This window comes from Coloeus monedula (genome assembly GCF_965178545.1).
Source record: "Coloeus monedula genome assembly, chromosome: Z".
NCBI classification, from domain to species: domain Eukaryota; kingdom Metazoa; phylum Chordata; class Aves; order Passeriformes; family Corvidae; genus Coloeus; species Coloeus monedula.
Window position 1 is genome coordinate 71,621,147 of NC_138822.1, and position 19,274 is coordinate 71,640,420.

At 38.7% G+C, this 19,274-nt stretch overlaps 1 protein-coding gene across 3 annotated transcripts in view; it reads left to right on the forward strand.

The window, feature by feature from the left end:
* TTC33 (tetratricopeptide repeat domain 33) overlaps positions 1-14,181 on the forward strand; it is a 45,873-nt gene extending 31,692 nt beyond the window's left edge. For all 3 annotated transcript variants that reach the window (XM_082300857.1, XM_082300856.1, XM_082300855.1), the window contains exons 4-5: positions 2,006-2,137; positions 10,884-14,181. In XM_082300857.1, the coding sequence (XP_082156983.1) occupies positions 2,006-2,137; positions 10,884-11,234 (483 nt within the window). In that variant the 3' untranslated portion in view covers positions 11,235-14,181. The remainder of the gene's footprint in view (positions 1-2,005; positions 2,138-10,883) is intronic.
* The last annotated feature ends 5,093 nt before the right edge of the window (positions 14,182-19,274 follow it).

A 19,274-nucleotide genomic window follows, 5' to 3' on the forward strand; every position in this document is an offset into this window, starting at 1 on the left:
ATAGCTGAGTCATTTTATTAGTAACTGAACAAACTACCTATGCTGGATAAAATGCGTGTACATTCAAATGTGTGTTTGTTTGAATGTAGTTTGAGAATCTAATGCCAAGAGTTACTAGGAGCAAAGTAATTACTACATGATCTGGAAGAGCATATTTAAAGTAGCTGCTTACGCTAGTACACACAGTAGTCATAAATAAAGTGGAATAATTGCCTTTATTAGCAAGATAATAATTCAGTAAACAAACCAGTAAAATTCATTAAACACTACAAAAGGTATCCAAAGCACTTACACAGATGTTTTGTAAATAGTTTGCAGCAGAAGGTACTAGTAGGAAATACTAAATACTTGGGATGCATAAAAATGCTCCTGTGAGTGTATACTTGGATTTTTTTCTCTTATGAGAATAAATACATTAAGACATTAAGGCACTGATATAAAAGGTAGCTGATAGATGCAAAATCCCTTCATCTTGATAGAATGTACACCTATCCACTAGTAACAGTTTGATTCACTTCACACATTTGCTGCAGGTAAGAGAAACTACTCATACAAATGTAATTGATCTGAAAGTTTTGGAAAAATACATAACATTCGTCACAGACTTTGATACAAAATGCAGTCATTGAGAACTGTTGAGCAGAAAAAGAAGGGAAAATGATATATAACTGTGGATTTTTTTAAAAATATTTTTTAGGTATTTCTGAATTCTAAGGTACAGTCTATTGAACAGAATTTGAGTGAAGCCATAAGACTAGTCTTTAGAAAAGTTTAGACATACTAGAACAGCAGAAGTATAAACCCAAAGGGTTTATCAGAAGCTATGCTTATGATGTTCCTTGGTTTCTTCAGTACAGGGTTACTTTATGTAGTAAATCTTTGCCTTCCCCTTTCCCTCCTCCCCTTTTTTTTTTAGTGTGCTGCTCACTTCTATGTTGTGGATGTACTATTTGTTAATTAGAGTAAATACTCAAGATCGTCACATTTGAATCTTTCTCTACTCCACACTCATACCATAGAACAGTAAGGTTAAATCTGTTTTGGACTTCAGCAATAGTCCTAATACGTTCTAATATTATTCATCATAGTTGTGGTCAGTTGGGATGAAAGTGGTTGCCCACATATGAGTCTTACCCTTGTGGCTGACATTCTCATCATACTGCAGGAATGCAGCTGTCATTTGTTTCTTACACTGGTATCTATCACTGTAGCATGTGGGTGTCTGAAATCATGATCTCAGAGTGATGCAGGTCTTCAGGTGATGTGCCAATCTCATGGTGGTATTGGAAACGTGAGGCAAGCTTTGAGCCACGTTATGTATTGCTAACTGTGATTTATAGGCTTAATTATGGACATTCAATGCAAGAAGAATAATCCTGTGGTAGCTGCTGAGTAATAGAGATTTTCACATTCAGAAACCACTTTTTTCCTTACTTAACGTAGGTGACTTCATGTCTAAGTTAGGCTCTGCAGAACGCTTGTTTTCTAAATACAACAGTCATTGTTAAAGTCTGTTCCCATGCTGAGTTGCAGGGATTGTTTCTATAATTATATCATTTGCACTGCAACTATCTTTGGTAGATTTCAGTTCTCTGTTAAAAAGGATAAATACAATCCAAGAGTTTTTCAACGATACTTGCACATTTATTATGTTTAGTTCTCCATGTGTTTGTCCAGAGTATTCTATTATGCTTCTATTGGCTTTAGGGTTTGTTGACAAGGAGAGACACCTTCAGAAGCAATTAATCTACTTCTAATGGATTCACTTAAATTGTTTGGGCAAATCATCCTGTAGCATGTCTCTTTCTCTCTGTGGGGATTGAAATGAGTCTGGGTGACTATCTGACATCAGACAACTAACTTTTAAGCTGAGAAAAACTAGGTAAGATGAATCCGGTTCTTAGTTATTGAAACAGTGGTTGTTGCCTGGGAAATCACAGAAAACTTGAATTTATTTTCAGTTTTGCTTATTTTTCTTCCTTTTCTTCTTCTATTTCTGTTACAGGTCCTGATGTCTTTACATGAAATATTCCCAGCAGTGCATGCAGCAGAAATGGCTGTCCAGAGAAACCCACGTTCCTGGGATGCCTGGCAGACTTTGGGACGTGCCCAGCTTGGATTAGGAGAGATAGCACTGGTAGGATAACAAAATTAATTGTGTGTATGAAGGAAAGTACAGAAATACCAAGGTTGCTGTATATCCTTATGGTAACTTGAACATAGACAAGGAAAAAGATTGCTATTATTATTTATTATTATTTATCAGCAGTGTTCCCTCTGCTTTATTGTGTTTCACAAATGCTTCCTGTGTGGTTTTGTTGCTGGACTTGTGGAAGACCTGTCTAGCTCCAAGACTTTTGTGTCATATATTGTATTCATGTGGTGGCTTTAGGCAGTAGAACAATTATGTTGACATAACTGCACACACTACATTCTGTGTGTGGTACTGCTACAATGCAGCTCACCATGGTTTAAAGATGAGGGTAATGTGAAGTCCCAGCCTCAGCTGATAATTCAGGCTCAGTTTTCATACATGCCTGCTTATAAAATTCTAGTGTCTTGTTTTCCTTGTGTCCTGTTCTCGGGCTTCACATGCAGCAAATCACGTTTCTGCTTTCCTCTGGCTCCCTAACTCAAATGGTTGAAGTTGCTTCTTCATTTAATAAGATAGCAAAAAGCCAGGGATGCTCTGCAATAGCTGAAGTGCTTCTTTTTTTCTATAATATAATAGTTTTCTGCTACTTTCTGTGAAAACACAGTAGGTAAACTTTCAAATTCAGACACATTCACAGAAGTCCATTAGAAAAACAGTGCATCATGAACACTCAAATTAAAAGAGATACTGGTTGTATTTGGAATAGACGTAGCTGTGTGCTGTTTTGATACAAATAATTTTGTTGGTAATTTAGAGTGTTTTTGCAAAGTTACAATGTTTGGTCTGAAAATTTTCAAGAATTAAAAAAAATAATAGGGGTTTTTTTTGATGGAGGTTAACAATTCATGCAAAACTAATTTTTAAAATGTAATAAGGAGCAGTATTAAAAGCCCCAAACAAACCAAAACAAACGCAAACAATGTGAATCACCTAGAGTCATAGAATGGTTTGGGTTGGAGGAAACCTTAAAGATCATCTAATTCCAGCCCTGCTGTGCCATGGGCAGGGACACCTTCCACTACACCAGGTTGCTCAGAGCCCCATCCAACCTGGCCTTGAACACTCCAGAGATGGGGCATCCATAGCTTCCCTGGGCAGCCTGTTCCAGAGTCTCAGCACTTTCACAGTAAAGAATATCTTCCGAATACCTAACCTAAATCTCCCCTCTTTCAGTTTGTATCCATTATTCCTTGTCCTACCATTGCAGTTCCTGACAAAGAGTCCCCTTCCCTGTAGCCCCGCTTCAGATACTGGGAGGTTGCTGTAAGGTCTCCACTCAACCTTCTCTTCTCCAGGCTGAACAGCCCCAGTTTTTCAGCCTGGCTTTATAGGGGAGGTGCTCCAGTCCTGTTAGACAAAACCTAAGACAATAGCTGTGTGTTGCAGACGTGTGCTCCCTTTGTTGGTGCAGTACCATAATATGAAATATCTCATATAAATCCATGCATATCTGCATTTCAACACTGGTGACATTCCATGGCTTTTTGTGGTGTAGAAGGTAAGAGTAGATAGTCTGTTCTGTCTGGATCTTTTCCTTTTAAGTGTTTGAAGCTGTCACTGTAAATTATGTCTGAGAATTTTAAATGCACTAGTCTCAGGAAAATCAAAGTTCCATTTCCTTCAAGGATCCAAATAACTGATGCTGTTCATTCTGTAAAAAATGCTACAGTTGCTGTAATATCAGTTATATATAGTGATATACCCATACTAGTTATACCCACCAGGTCGATTCACCAGATCCTATAAGCTTTGTCTACATAGACAAATCATGAAACACCAGTGGGAGTGGATATCTTGAGTGCTGGGGACCTAGTGTTCACGTTATATTAATTTTGTTTTATTTCAGAGTAGCACTTCAGGTGCCCTCTTAGAATACATTGTTGAGCTTAATTAGAAAGGGATCTAATTTATGCATCTGAGACCATTCAGTGATGCAAAGCAAAGCATTTTAAGTGGGAACAATCAGAGATTTGCATCAAAGCACTTCATCCATCTGAAACACCACTCTAGGTGCTCACATAATTGTTAAATTGACCTTACTGTTGGTGAAGAGGGAGGAGGGGTTGTCATCAGGTAGTTTGCCCTCTTAATGTTTTTGATTGTCTCTGAGTAGAGAGCCCGAGGTGTGCAAGCTCCTGTTGGTGTCTCCAGTGCTTTGGTACTGCGTGTTCATACTTCACTGCCTTTCTGTCTTTAGGTTGAACTGCTTCCTGATGAATATGTTCTCAAATACAGAAAACTTGGGGAGTTATTCTAAAATGCAGATAATGATCACTATTTGTTTTCAAACCAAGCAATTTTTAAGAAGTCTTAAGCGGTTAAGACTGAAGGAGTTTTAAAATGTTAAATGAGTTCATAATTATTGAACTGGAGTGGGACTCTTCTTGACCAAGTGGTTTAAGTCATAATTATCCTTTTTCTACTAGTCCTTCATTGTCATGGTTTTCTGTTTTTTCCCTGTATAATATTTTTTACAAAGAAAAGTTAATAAAGTTAATATCAGGGCTTTTTAGTAATTTTTTTTTTGAGATTTGGGAATTACTACCCTTCTCAAAAACTGCTTCTTCTGTTTCTTTGTTTCATTTCTCCCCCATCAACATCTGTCTTCATTACCCACATCCTGCCAAATGGTCTGTTGTGAATACTTCTATTACTTCACAACGAATGATGCATTTTTTCTTAGGGAAAAAAACAATTTACTATATTTTAATTTCAAGTTTCCCAGGTCCAAAATGCTGCTTCCAAACAAATCTTATTTATACTATGAGCTGTGTAATAATAAAGAAAGATTTGCTTAGTTTTTGTCAAACTTGTGACAGAAAGAATGAGGTAAATTAGTCCCATTTTATTTAGCTTTTATAAAAGTTGTTTGCTCTTTTTTTCTCTGAATTTACTAAATAGGGTAATTCAACAGTAACACTTACATGTGAGCAAGGAGAACTTTATTTCTGTAAAGGCAGAAATTCCTTAAATTCTACAAATCAATGTGCAGAGCACACCTGAGTAAACTTGCAATGTGAATGTAGAAACTATAGAAATATAGTCAGGCTTGCAGTATTTCTCTCATTTCATTGTAAATATTTGGTTTTACAAATTACATTTCCTGTACTTCTGATGACATCTTAACCAGTTAGCAATTTCACACTAATAGCTTCATTAGAACAGTTCCTCCCATGAGACAGAGTGAGCCCCATGCTTTGATTAATCAAGGAAAAAAAAAAGAAAACCAAACAAAAGCAATATTAAAAAGAAAAACCAAAACCAAACCCACAAAAAAATCAAGGACTGAATGAAAGCACTGAGTCTTCCACTGTGGTGGAGTTCATCAGCCATGTGACATGGTCATGGGCAGCCAGCTCCAGGTGGCCCTGCTTGAGATGGGGCTTGGCCCAGATGACCTCAGAAGGTCCTGGCCAACCTCAGCCATTCTGTGGTTCCGTGACTTCAGCTTCACCCCGTTCTGGGTCCCTGTCAAATCTGGAGTACTGAGGATCACAAAGTTGAGAGGGTAGGTGTGTAAATATGCACCAGCTGTGCATGGGTTGTGTTTGATGTTTTGAAGGATGTGGTTCCGTGTATTCCTGCTAAGTAGTTAGTGCTTTAGTGGTCTTTAAGTGTGACACAACATTTTGTCAGGAGAATCACGCCTTGACAATAAGAATCCTCAGATCAGCCCTTTCATCTCTCTTGAAAGAAATAGTTTTAGGTCTTCTAGATAATGATGGGAGCTTTGTACTCCAAGGAGAGAAATGTCTGTGTTTTATTGGAATGAAGCTGATTAACATAACTAATTCTGAATTTGAGGTAATTTTTCAACATGTTACTAATGTTAGCATTTAGAAACATAGAGTATTTTGGTAATAAAAAGGAAATTAGTGGTTGACCTTGCACTGAAAAGTCAAAGTATTTAGGAAATGCTCAGTTAAGAGAAAAAGTACCATGCTTTGTCAGTTAAAGTGGGGTTCTGTTAAATTCTTTTCAACAGCTTTAAACAGTCCAACTGAGTTACTGAGGTAATAGTTAGTAACATTAGCTTCGCCAGGACAGTCCTGTGTTAGTCCTGCCCTCTCCATCTACTACAGAGTAACCCTTTTTTCTTCTTTAACCACTGTTGGAAATCATAAATAGATTTTGTGATAGTGCTTGTTAATGCACAAAAAGATCTTACAGTCTGAGGCAATTTTTATTTTCCATCAAGAAAGCAGAAGGGCAAGCAAGTCTCCGAAAGTTTAAATGCCCTTTTCAGCTACATTTTTCAATGCTACATTTCTGCCAGGGGTACTCAGTTCTTGCAAGTCATTGTGGCTGATTTAGCTCGCACCTCCTGTTAGTAGTTACCTTTGTCAGATGCTCAGGACTTTTGAGGAGTACATTTCTCAACATCTAGACCATGTAATTGAAAGTGTTAGCTAAAACAGATGAACAGGGTAAGACAAACAGGGATGTTGAAGAAAGTTTATTTGAAAACTGTTTTAAAGTTCCTGCAATAATTTTGGCAGTATAATTTGGTAATAAAGAAGTAAATGTTTTCTTGGATTTTCCTGATTTGCAAGGTAAAAGTACTCGTATCACTTAAGCTTTATTTTCTTAGGCTAACTGTGTCAGTTTCTAGGGTGGGATTGATTTTTGTGGTTGTTTCCTTGGTTATCCTGGATTATATCCATGCATCTGGTAGAGCACAGTGTAGAGGTCTCTGTGGTAGAAGCAGCCTGAAGCAGTGACTTCAGCAGAACATGCTGCAGCTTTGCAGGGGGGTGCACTGAGGTGTAAGGGCAGAAAGGCACTAAATGTGAGGAAAGAGGGCTGTGAAGAAAAGAGTTGGTGCAAAATGATATCTGTGAAATCTGTCACTGAAGCAAAAGAAAGTACAAGAGGAGGATACAAACTTCTTCAAAAAGAGAAGAAGGAAGGTGGGGAAATGAGTATATCTCACACACATCTACCAGATGGGAACAAAGACTTTCATGCATTTGTAACTTAATGGAATCCCAATAAGCCTAAGACAAAAATAGTCTTTCACATCTGGAAAATTACTGTATTTCAGGTATTTTCTCCAAAACATGAGAGCTCAGGAACCTTTGAATAAAATGGTTTTGTAAATGTAAGAAGAGGAAAATATTACATGTTCACCTCATTTTGTACGACACTAGAATTACTTTTGATGAAATTTCCAGAGAGAATGTTTTATTGAAAAGAAGAAATAGTCTGAACAGAAAATTACACAGAAAAGTTCAAGATGACAGTTTAAAGAAAAAAAAAAAAGCACAAACAAAACAAATTTGCCATTCAGATTATACCACAGAAACTATTAAACTAGTGTGAAAGTTCCTGAAAGGATTGGATTATTTTTCTTGTTTGAAGAAGAGAAATGTCACGAGGACTCTTTAAATATACTAAAATGTCTTAGTTCCCTGTTTTCTGCATTACTATGATAAATGCTTCTGTAAAAATTATTTATGTTCATGGTGAGTAGTACAAAAATAAGACTTAAATTCCAGTAATATATTGTCATAGAATCATAGAAAGCTTTGGTTTCAAAGGGACCTGTAAAAGTCCTCTAGTCCAATCTCCCTGGCAGTCAGCCAGGACATCTTCAACTAGAGCAGGTTGCTCAGAGCCCTGTCCAAGCTGCCCTTGAATGTCCCAATGGGGTATCCACCACCTCTCTGGGCAACCTGTTCCAGTATCTCAGTACCCTCATTGTAAACAATATTGTCCTTACATCTAGCCTGAATTCTACCCTTTTTCAGTTTAAAGTCATTAACCCTTGTTCTATCGCTGCATATCCTTGTAAAAGTCCCTCTCTAGCTCTTTTGTGGGCCCCTTACAGGTACTGGGAGGCTGCTGTAAGGTATCACTGAATCCTCTCTCCAGGCTGAACAGCCCCAGTGCTCTCAGCCTGTCCTCACAGGAGCTGTGCTCCAGCCCTCTGATCATCTTTGTTGCCTCCTCTGGACTTGCTCTGTCCCTGTCCTTCCTGTGCAGGGACCCCAGAGCTGGATGCAGTGCTCCAGGTGGGTCTCAGCAGAGTGAAGCAGAGGGGCACAATCCCTTCCCTCCCCTGCTGCCCACGGGGCTCTGGATGCAGCCCAGGACACGTTTGGCTCTCTGGGCTGTGAGTGCCATGGCCAGGGCATGTCCAGCTTTTCATGCACCTGCACCCCCAGGGACTATGCTGACTGCTATAAAAACACACAAACAAACAAAAAAAAATTGCATACTGAAGATCATTTAACACAGAAAAAGATTGCTTCACTGATAGATATCCTTTGAAGCAGGTCAGAAAGTGTCAGCCAAGTGTAACATAAAGGCCTAATACATACCCTGGTAGCAGATACAGACTCTTAAAATTTTCCCCCTGGCTTTTTTAGGTGTTTCTGTGTAGTGACAGTTACTAAGTCCATGTGTTACAGAAACTTGTAAAAAACGTGCAGTCTCATCAGAATTGCCCTTCACATTTGAAGACTGTTCCAACCAGCAGAAGAGAGTGCTCATGGGACAAGTGAAAGATTGTTTGCTATGGAATACTATTTAGTGAGAAAAACATAAAATACTTTAAAAATACAGATTTTTCAAATACTGTAACTCCACAAGCAGGAATGTCTTGCAGTAGGTTTTACATTGCACTTCTCTACAGAAGCAAAAGCAGATACATGACTGTACTGATTTAAAGTGCTGTAGTCCTTAGATGCAGGGTCTCTGAAATTTCAGCTACTCTTTAAAATGAGGCTAGAAATATCAATTTTATGTAGTGTCACTGTGTTTTCCTATAATGCGACAGGCAATTGGAGAAAGCGATTTACATCTCCATTAGGAGAAGAATTAAAAGTAGCACTGTTATTTTCTTTTCTTCTGTCTTAATAGAAATTAGTGGCTTTGGGCGCTGTTCCTTTGGCAGCATAAAATTTTAAATGGATGACAAGTGTGTATTTTTCAGTTTTACATTGCGGCTTTAAAATTAATCCCTCTGATCTTTTGCAGCACTTAAAAATTTACTTTAATATTTTGTTATTTCTTTATAAAATTGTCAGGCACAAAAATTCTTTTCTAACAGATTTGCTGAGATGATCTTTTTATGCTGTATTGTATGAATCATCAAAGCAGCTTTGACGCTTACCAAATGTTATTTATTGTGCATGAACATAACTATATAGACAGGTTTTAATTAGGGGACCTCTTTCATGTAAAGCTTAAAAGCAGATGGTGTTTGTTTATATTTTGTTTTCAACAGAAATACAAAAAAAGAGCATGTAGTGTTTAGTTGTCATTTATGTGTCCCTGAAAATTAAAAGCTAGCAAAGTTGAATAAAGTGACAAGTGTTTTATAAGAATTAAACTTCAGTCCTCCTCCTCTTTAAAATTCAGCATGCTCCTGCACTTAGAGCTGGCCGTGGACCAATAATCAAGCTTTTTTTTTCCATCTGGAACTGAAAGGTTGCCTATTGCAATAGCAGTAATACTGATAGCATAATCAGCCATTTCTTAAATCTGATTTTGTATCTCTTTGTTTTGAGTTCCCATCATGTGGAGCCCATATATTCATCTGTGCTACCAGAAGGATGAACCATGAGTTTCTGTCAGTGCAGATGAAAAGTTGTGATTTTACAAATTAATTGGCATGCTTTAAATATCTATAAATTACAACAGAATGTGTGATCTGTGGTTTACCATATGTCTTTAAAGTTTTAATATGCAAGTTGCTAGAACTCTTCCCAAATATAATCCAAATCCATTATCATCACAATTTTCTCATCTTACGGGAAGGCTTCTGTACCCGTGATACAAGAGTTTGGTCACTAACCCATTTTCATAACTGACTGTACAGTCATAAATGTGAAATACACACATGCTTTTGTGTACGTGTACCTAAGTTTGAATAGGTAGGTTCAGCCTTGCCCACTGTTAATATCACTAAAAAACAATACAGTTGTAATTCTTGGTGTTGCTTTTTTCTAGTATTGTAGCAACCTCTTCTTACTTTTAGATGGTCACACTTTTTTTTAAATTTCACAGCTTCTCTGTTGAGGATTTGTATTTAGGAATATTTTCCCAGTTGAACTGAAAGAAAGGAGAAGCATTGCCAACTACACTTACTTCTACTAATATTACATTCTTTATAAGATTATAGAAGTTCTTTCTTAGAGCAACTCTCCAAGTTTGGAGTTTATTTGGCTCCTTTTGAGCATTTATTTATGTGTTTTTGTAACCACATAGCTGTTACAGAAACTGCTTACCATGTGGCTAGTATTAGTGTAGTGTTAGGTCTGTATGTGAAACGACTGCATTCTAATTTAAAGGCAGCAGTACCAGTGATACCTCAAATTCCAGTCATCCCTTTTCTGTATTTCTTTAAACCATATCTGTCTGCTTTTGCCTTTACGTACATCTAATGATGAGAGAAAAGTGGAATAGAAAACCATCCAAAATTTGTTTTTTCTTTTACCTTTTAAATTACAATATTGTTTTTCCTCTATGAACTCTTTATTTGTGCCCTTGTTGCCAGGTACCTGGTTTATTCCTGCATTTTTGTCCTTTCAGACACAGTTGGTTGGGGGTGAGGCTGCTATTGAACTTAAGCTGAGGGAGGATTGCTCCAATAAAGACAGGAATAGAACAGCTTTTTGCTTTGCTCAAATGATGTATGTAATTTTTTTGTTGCTGTCAGTTTTTATGGAATAGGTCGGCTTTAAAGTGTCCCATCTTTGTTTCTTCCCTCTTTTGCTTATAGGCAATCCGAAGCTTCCAGATATCCTTACACATCTTTCCAATGAACCCTGAAGTATGGAAAGAAGACCTTTCCTGGGCAAGAAAACTACAGGAACAGCAGAAGGCAACAAAGACTGAGGCAGTGCAAACACTGTCAAAAGGAAAAGAGCTTGCACAAGAGTCAATCCCAGACTATGACTTTGAAAGTGATGAAATTGTGGCAGTCTGTGCTGCCATTGCAGAGAAGGAGAAAGCTCTTTCAGCTGCTAAAACAATGGTGATCGTGTCTGCTTCAGGCACAGTAGAGACTGTTACTGAGCGGGACAATCGTCCTGCCACTCCCGATGAAACCCTTTTCATCAGGGCCCGGTAGGGCAGCCTCGTGAGTTGTCATACCCATAGTTTCAAGAACTGCTGTTATTTATTGTATTTTGCTTGCTTTGTGTTTGTTCTTTTTTTATTATGTGATAGGATAGCCTGCAAAAGTTAAAGAACTGAAATTATTTTTCTTTTGTTAATTAAAAAAGCAATGACCTGAGTTGTCGTTCCATCTGTATTTTTCAAAAAGAAAGCCAAGAGTTGATTCTGAAAATTATGAATTCTTATGACCAGATGTAATGCTGAAATGCTTAACTGCATTTCAACAGCTGCTTTCATATTTGTGTATTTCATAATTTTACAAGTTAATGTGTACATTTTCCCAGTAATTAAGAAAGTTTTATTTAAACTATAAAAGTGCTGTAGTTTATCCCCAGCTGGCAACTCAGCCCCACACAGCTGACTCCCCCCTGGTGGAATTCGGGAGAGAATTGGAAAAGTGAGAGAATTTGTGGGCTGAGACAGAGACAGCCTAGGGAAAGCAAAAGCTGCACATGCAAGCAAAACAAGGGATTCGCCTGATTCCCCTGGGAAGTCAGGTGTTCAGCTGTCCCCAGGAAAGCAGGGCTACAACATGTGTGGCTTGGGAAGACACTCTGAATGTCCTCCCTTCTCCTAACTCCTTCTTTCCCCAGTTCTATGTATTGGGCATGATGGCTGTGGGATGGAATATCCCTGTGGTCAGTTGGGGTCATCTGTTCTGGCTTGTCTCCTCCCAGCCTTGCCTCTTGTGCACCCCCAACCTTCTCACTGGTGGGGTGGGATGAGGAGCAGGAAAAGGTCTCGACCCTTCGGAAGCACTTCTCAGCGATAATGAAAACAACTGTGTGTTATCAACACTGTTTCCAGCACAAAATCAACACCTAGCCCCCTGCTTGCCACTCTGAAGAAAATTAACGCTATCCCAGCCAAAACCAGCACAAAAAGAAATAGGAACTTGTAAAAATTATTTCAATCACTATTAATTAACATTATTTTTCTTCCAGTAAAAGTGTGAACTGTTTTCTGTTATTGACAGTCTTTGCTTTCATTAAGATTACTTGTTCTATGAGAAAGTGTCCTATGAAGCAGAGATGGATTATTATTTTGTGTGTGTTTGACAGATCTGATTTGTAGCCAAATCAAGTAGAAACCTTTATCTTGCTTTCATCAGTGAGTGTGTTAAACACTTTTTGATTAGATGAAAGGAAATGCTATACCAAACAAGGCCCTGAATGCTTAGTTACAACTGAATGTTTCACCAGAAGAAAGAACACTTCAGGTTATGACTGAAACTCGCCTTTCCTTATCGCGAGTGCTGTGCCGCAGAGATCACCAAAACTGGAATGGTGGGAGTAGGAAATAGATATGGCTGAACTGTATTGTATTCAGGGCTTTTCTTTCCTAGTGAGGCTAATCTGATAAAGGAAGTCAGCTTGCTTTTCCTAATTCTTATAACCTGCTATTAAAAGTATGTCCTTAGGGAGCCAGTTTTTCAGGATAGCACTGCTGGAGTCACCCTTTTTATCCTTTTTGGATTTTGGATGCCATGGTGGGTACTAAGGCATACTGTAGGAGATTTTTTTAATGTTTGTTTTTCTTCAGGGGAAGGTGGCAATTGGATTGTCACACAGGCAGGTCAGAGAAATGAAATCAGGCTGTTTCTTTGATGTGCTCTGTGCTGAGACTGTTCTCCTTTCATTGTCTTGGAGACATGGTAGAGATGATCACATCCTAACTGTGCTGGAAGAAATGGTCAGCTGAGGAATTCTTGAAGAATTCAGTTTGAGAACATAAAATTTTTACTTGATTTTGATAACATTTTGTATGATAATAGAGAGTTTTGTAGACAAGTGAAACTTCTGAAATCAGTAATCTTTGCACTTTTCAAATCTGATTTCTAATTTCAAAAGAACTCGCTTTAAAAGAAAATGTTGCTTGAGAAGTATAGTGTTTTTTGCAGTGGAAAGTGCATTGCAGAAAAACTGTCTCAAATCATACTTTCTGTTTATCTGATCAGAATATCTTTGTTTAAAAGGATACATACAGTTTTTAAAAAAAATAATTATCTTTCTTAAAGACTTAATTGCCTTGTGGTACTATGGGTTCAATGTTTTTCAAGATTCTCCATGAATGTTTTTTTGTGTGTGTGAATTTTTAGATCTGTGCTTGCATGAACACACATTCACAAAAATCACACCTTTTACTATCCTCTGAATATTCAAAATAATTATAACTACAGTGACCTAAATATATTAAGAAATGTAAAACATCATCATGCTACATTTTTATTTCTTCATTAAAGATTTTAAATGCTGGATAGGCACCTGATTAAGATATGGTTTGATAGTTTAAATTGTTAGAGTTGAAAGATTTCCTAATCTTATTTCTCCTATCAACTTAATACAATCTAGTCAGCCATAGGAAGAGTTAGCATGAGAGGGGTTTGGAAAGATTTCTTCAGAAAAGAGATCTTCTCTGGCTGGAAAAGGAAATGTGTGAGATGCTCTAGGGTATGTTTTCTTTTTGAAGGAGCTCGGCTGTATCCACCTCATCTTTTCTTTCTTTTGCGCTTTGTACTTGCGTCAGTGTTTTGTCTTTACTCATACAGGAAGGACTGCTGCCCTCCTCTCGGAGGCCCATGTTATCACAGAATCTCTTTCCACTGAAGTGATTCACAAAGTTCCTACTGACTTCAGCACTGCAGGGCCAAACTGCTGGAGGGGTGTACATCTGCACCATCAGGCTGTGCTGGGCTCTAGGGTGGTGGTTTCCATCCCGTGTACTAATGTGTTTTCCTTCTGATTAGATCAGGTTGTGAATTCCTGGTATTGTCAGAACTGTAGTGTTCTGTAGAGCAGTTAAGTTCTTGTGACACTGTTCTCAAACTGGGGAGAAGTTCCAATACTGATGATTTCAGCATTGTTTTTTGTACAGCATGCCATGTTTTGCATGTAAGGAATTTTCTGGATTGTTTTGAATAAAATACTGACTTCTTTGCTGCTTAGTGATGCTTGTTTATTCTTTGGGTTATAACAAAAATAAGTTATTATTTCCCATTCTGGAATGTTCCTCATTTTTGTGTTTGTCTGTGGTGAACAAGTTAATGTGTTACAGTAAAAAAGAAAAGAAGACGTCTCGGGGAAAAATATTTAATAAAAGGTGATGCTCAGCTTTTAAACCTTTCAGGGATATCCTCATGAGATGGAACAAAAGGAGATGTTACCCAAAATAGGATATTAGTGAAATACACCTCCCCTTTGACACTAGGAAATAATTTTTATTGTTCTTCATTATCATTAGTGGTAGTGACTGCAGTAGCTTTCATGTATTTGTCTTCCATATGAATCACATATTTAAATGTTGCAATGCCATTCAAGAGGAAAGCTCAAGAACAACAGTGGGTCAGGTGGATTAATTTTCCTTGATTTAAAAGTCTACAGTTAAACATTTAAATATATTTTTTTCCCTTTGAGTCCCTTTATATCCAGTGGAAAGAAATACAGAGCCTCACAGGGCCATTTATATGTCTTGTGCTAGATAGGTATCTTAGAATGAGCTGAATCAGCCTGCCAAGGTGCCTAATTAATTTCCCTTGACTACAGAGGAAGCTCAAGGTGACTGACTGGCAGTTAACCTCAAATACTGAAACAGAGCATGTGACTTCCACTCTCATAGATGGAGATAAGTATCTTTAAAAAGCTTAAATGTACTGAGAGAGAAAGAAATCCTTTCTAAAAATACTAGAGGGTAAAAAAAATATGGATCAGATAAGACAACAGTGACTCTTACTTGATAATGCCATAAGATACTGGATTTTAAAAGTAGTCACGGAGAAGGATAAAAAGCAAGTGGAGCAGTTTACTCTTCTTATCCTCAAAGCTGTTTGAAGTTGTCTATCTGTTGGTTTTAGAGATCAAGATCAGAGAGGTAGCATTGGAAACTTGCTTGCCCACACAAGGTAAGTTCCCTCCCAATCCTAAAACCAAGGGAAAGGAGGTAAAATACTAGTGTTGAGGTGCTATCTTAATTAATTTTGAGTTCATAGAATAGCTATAAAACTATAATGACTGTAGTTAGGACTGGGGCACAGGAAAGCAGAAGCATGTGGGCTTGGTTTGTTGGCAGGTTACAGGAACCACGTGTTTATTGTAGTTCACTGTCATGTTAAGGTGGTGTTCTCAGATGTGCTGGAGTCCTTGGGCTGCGGTATCTCCAGAGGGGATGATTCAGCAGCAGGAGGAACTGGTGGGCATGGATGACTGCTGAATCCTGCCAGAGTGCTGCCTGGCTTTGAGGGCTGATTTCCTAAGAGCCACAAGGCTAGGAGCTGGGAGGGTTGTAAAGGATAAATGATCAAAGGGAAAGATTAGATATGGGGATCAAAGTGCCTTTGGTTTCACAAAGCAGGAGATTCAGACTTCAGTGGGTTTCTAGGTCTGTAAAGCTGGCAGGTCTAGAACAAGGCCCGGAGTGCAAAGGCCTAGTGGTATTTGGTAGCTCTAATAGAAATCTGCCTTAAGTGGAACAGGTTTGCCATTGTGTCTAGCAGCAGAAAAAAAGTCAAAAGCTTCCTGACTTAAGATGCTGGCTGTGCCACTTGAGGACAGCAGATTATACTGATCCTGTTTGTGCATTGGCACTGGGCCTGTAGTGCCAGTGTGGGGCAGGCAGCACGGGTGTTCCCAACATCAGGAATGTGTGAGCCTGATTTAAAACAGCCAAGTCCTCTGACAATACATCCTACACCCTAAACTGTTCATAAGGCTAACTTACCATGGATCAGAGATTCAAACTAATCCACAGATCTTCACAGAAACCACTGTCTGGTGTAGATACTGGTTCTCATCCTGCCTGTGGTGGGTGGATCCTCCAAGCCCTGCCACAGGACAGGGGCTTGAATTGAGTTAGGGCTGGGGCTTGGGGTGTGGTTGTGGAGTTGGAGGACTGGCAGTGTCTCTGGATGGAAAGGTGATCTGGCGTGTGTGGGCAGGACAGACTGCTGAAGTGAGGGTGGGGGACTGCCAGTCACAGAACTGGCAGGGTGGGATGGAGTTTGAGAGATGCAAGTTTGGTATGAGAAATTTTTGAATCAGTAAATTTCTGTGAACACAGAGAACTAGGGAAGGTGGATGCAGATGTGAAAGGCCTTTCTGAGGGAATGTGGATCTCTGGGGGTTGGGAATATACGGGAGATATTAATGTGCGAGAAAGGAAGCCCTTTTGTATCTATGGAAACCACTCATAATACCTAGCAAGAAAATAACCTTTTAACCTCCATGTGGCAAATTAAGGCTCTTCAAACTTGTAGCCTTATTTTAGGAGACTTGTTATGCTCAGGGAGGCCAAGGAATGTAGTTCAGTAATGTGTTTGTGGTCAGCACTGGAGGAAGGTGCTAAACCTGAGCAGGACCGTGGGGCAGGTGAGGGAGATGTGATATTACTGTCACCCTAAAAAAAGGCACACTTGCCCAGTCCTTCAGCCCAACTGCTCCTGAACACTTGTGTGTTTGCAAATAGACAGCAGAAGCACTCTTATTTTGCCTTTGTGCACTGCCATGGAGCTGTGGCAGGCAATTCCAGTATTGCTCAGAGGACTTTGTGGGCTGTTTGGGAATCGTGAGTTCATTAGTGAGGGAGTTCATGTTGATGATATGGTCTGTGAGTCCACTACTGACACGTTGTGAATGCTGGAGGCAGGAAGAATACCTCTGGCTTATCATATGTGTTTGCTAAGGAAAGCTACTTAAGATGGTCTATTCTTGCTTAAAGCTCTTTCAGACCACATGTATTTCTCATCAGTAATGATGGTAAAGAGTAATAAAAGCATATTAATGAAATAATTTTAAAAATAGTAAGCAATTATTTAAATACACACTGTATATAATTAATTCTGTCATTGCATACAGTACCAGTAATATTGGTGTGCTGCTCTGGGCCAGCTGCAGAGGTTTGGTCCCATATTGGTACATGTGGTGTTACCTGCTGGTGGCAGTCCTACCTTCCTGCTCTGCCAGGTGCTATTTCCTGTTTTGGGAAGTATGGTGAGTCTGTTCTATTTGTTGGCCACTGGTAAGCAACAGGCCATAGTTAGGTGGTTTAATTGCAAGGAATTCAGGCAGATCTTTATCTGTAGCTGCAGTGGGAGCTTGAGTAATACTGTTCTCCAGCTTAACTGGTGAAAAGTGGCTGCTGCTGCAAATATTTGTGTAGAGATTTAACTTCACTTTCTGTATGTATCAAGGCAAATAAGCTCTACTGCTCCCCTGTTAAAGGAATATATAAAGAATTTTTGTGGCTCTGTGTCAGTGCTCTTGGGGACAGTTTTGAAGACAGCTGCTTCTTGCTGATGGTGATCATGCTGTGGCGTTTCAGAAACTTACAGGACAAAGTATGTTTTGGCAGTAGCTGAGAGCAAAGCATTCCAAGATGGGAGGCTTGTTAAGGCGAGGAGTTGGCACTGAATGGCAGACTCATGTAAACATCTGAGATCAAGCAGAATATTTCCATTTAATTGTGATCCCCAAAATTACTTTGGTCGGTACAACTGCTTAAACATATCAACATAAGGCTCAAGATTTTCATTACAATGTAGCATTCATATGAAAACACTTTAAGCAGCATAACATGCTTAATATTTGACAAAACATCCCCCAAATATCTCTACAGAATTATTCTGATACACAGTATTTCTGGAACAAGATCTAACCCTTACAACACAAAACACAAAAACTCCTTTTTGTCAGTGGTTAACAGCTGGTTTTGGTGATGTGTTTGTCATTAGAACTCTAGCAACAAATGCTTTTCAAGGTGTTCAAGACTGAGATATAGTTCTATATAATCTATACTTTAAATGAAGATTCTGCTTCCATGGTTTCATACATTTATTTGATGGAGTATCAGATTACACAGTCATAAAATTCTATTTACTATTTAAAGTAAAATGATAAATGTTATGAAAAAAAAACTTTATTACATCGGTGATGCTTTAACTAAAGTGAATATTAAGACTATTAACCAGGAGTTGAAAGTTTTAGGCCCTGATATTGAAAGCACTTCTATATGTCCTTAACTTTACACGTAAGGAGTCTCCCTGGCAGCAGAGGGACCACTCTGATGGGCAACGTTAAGTGTGTGCCTATGGTGTGCGGGCTGTGCGCCAAAGTACTCGGAGAGGTGCGCATGTGTTACACAGAAAAACATTCTCAGAACATAAATAAAATCTGATTTTTTAGTATATACATATACTGAAAACTAATATTCTTAACTGAAAGGATGTGTTTTCTTTTTCTCTCTTAAAAAGGCATATATTCCCATTTCACTCAGAAAGTGCTTATGTATTCTCAGCTCAAGAATTACCTCATCAGCTGTGAATCTAGCATGGACAACAAATTTAAGCCAAGAATGCCTTATCAGCAGGAAATACTGAGGGAAGAGAAGGCCGGCAATCATTTCTATATACCTTGTATTAATAACAAACCTTCTCATAGAGAAGAATACACTTTTAAATATTTTCAATCCTGATATATATACAATGATAAAAATTCACATTTTCATGCTTTAGTGAGACACTTTAAAATCCTACTGCAGGCAGCTCTCAGAGTAGCTGTGTCCAGTTCCTAGCAGCTGCCTCATACTCATCTCTAATACCAGAAGCTTAAACTCTTGATAGCTGAGCAGCCACAGGGAGGGAGCAAAACCAATTCTACCAGACTGGGAAAGGGAAAGAAAAAAAGAAGAAAGCAAGTGATGGGGTCTTTCTGTTTCCAGAGATGCAGTAGCTCTCCTGTGTCCCACAACAAGACAAGGCAGTTCATCTTTCCAGTCCCATCAGACCTGCTCTGTACCATTTCTGATGGCAGGGCCCAAGTGCAATGTCTGTTCCACACAGTCCTCAGTAGTCTAAAGGAAACGTACCCATCACAGCGAGAGAAAAATAGCCCTTTGAAGCACAGCTGAACCCCTCTTCCCATTAATAGGCAGAACACCTATCTATTGCACCAGTTTTTCCAATGTACCAGGAAGTATCCCCAGGGTTGATGCCTTTCATGGCTAT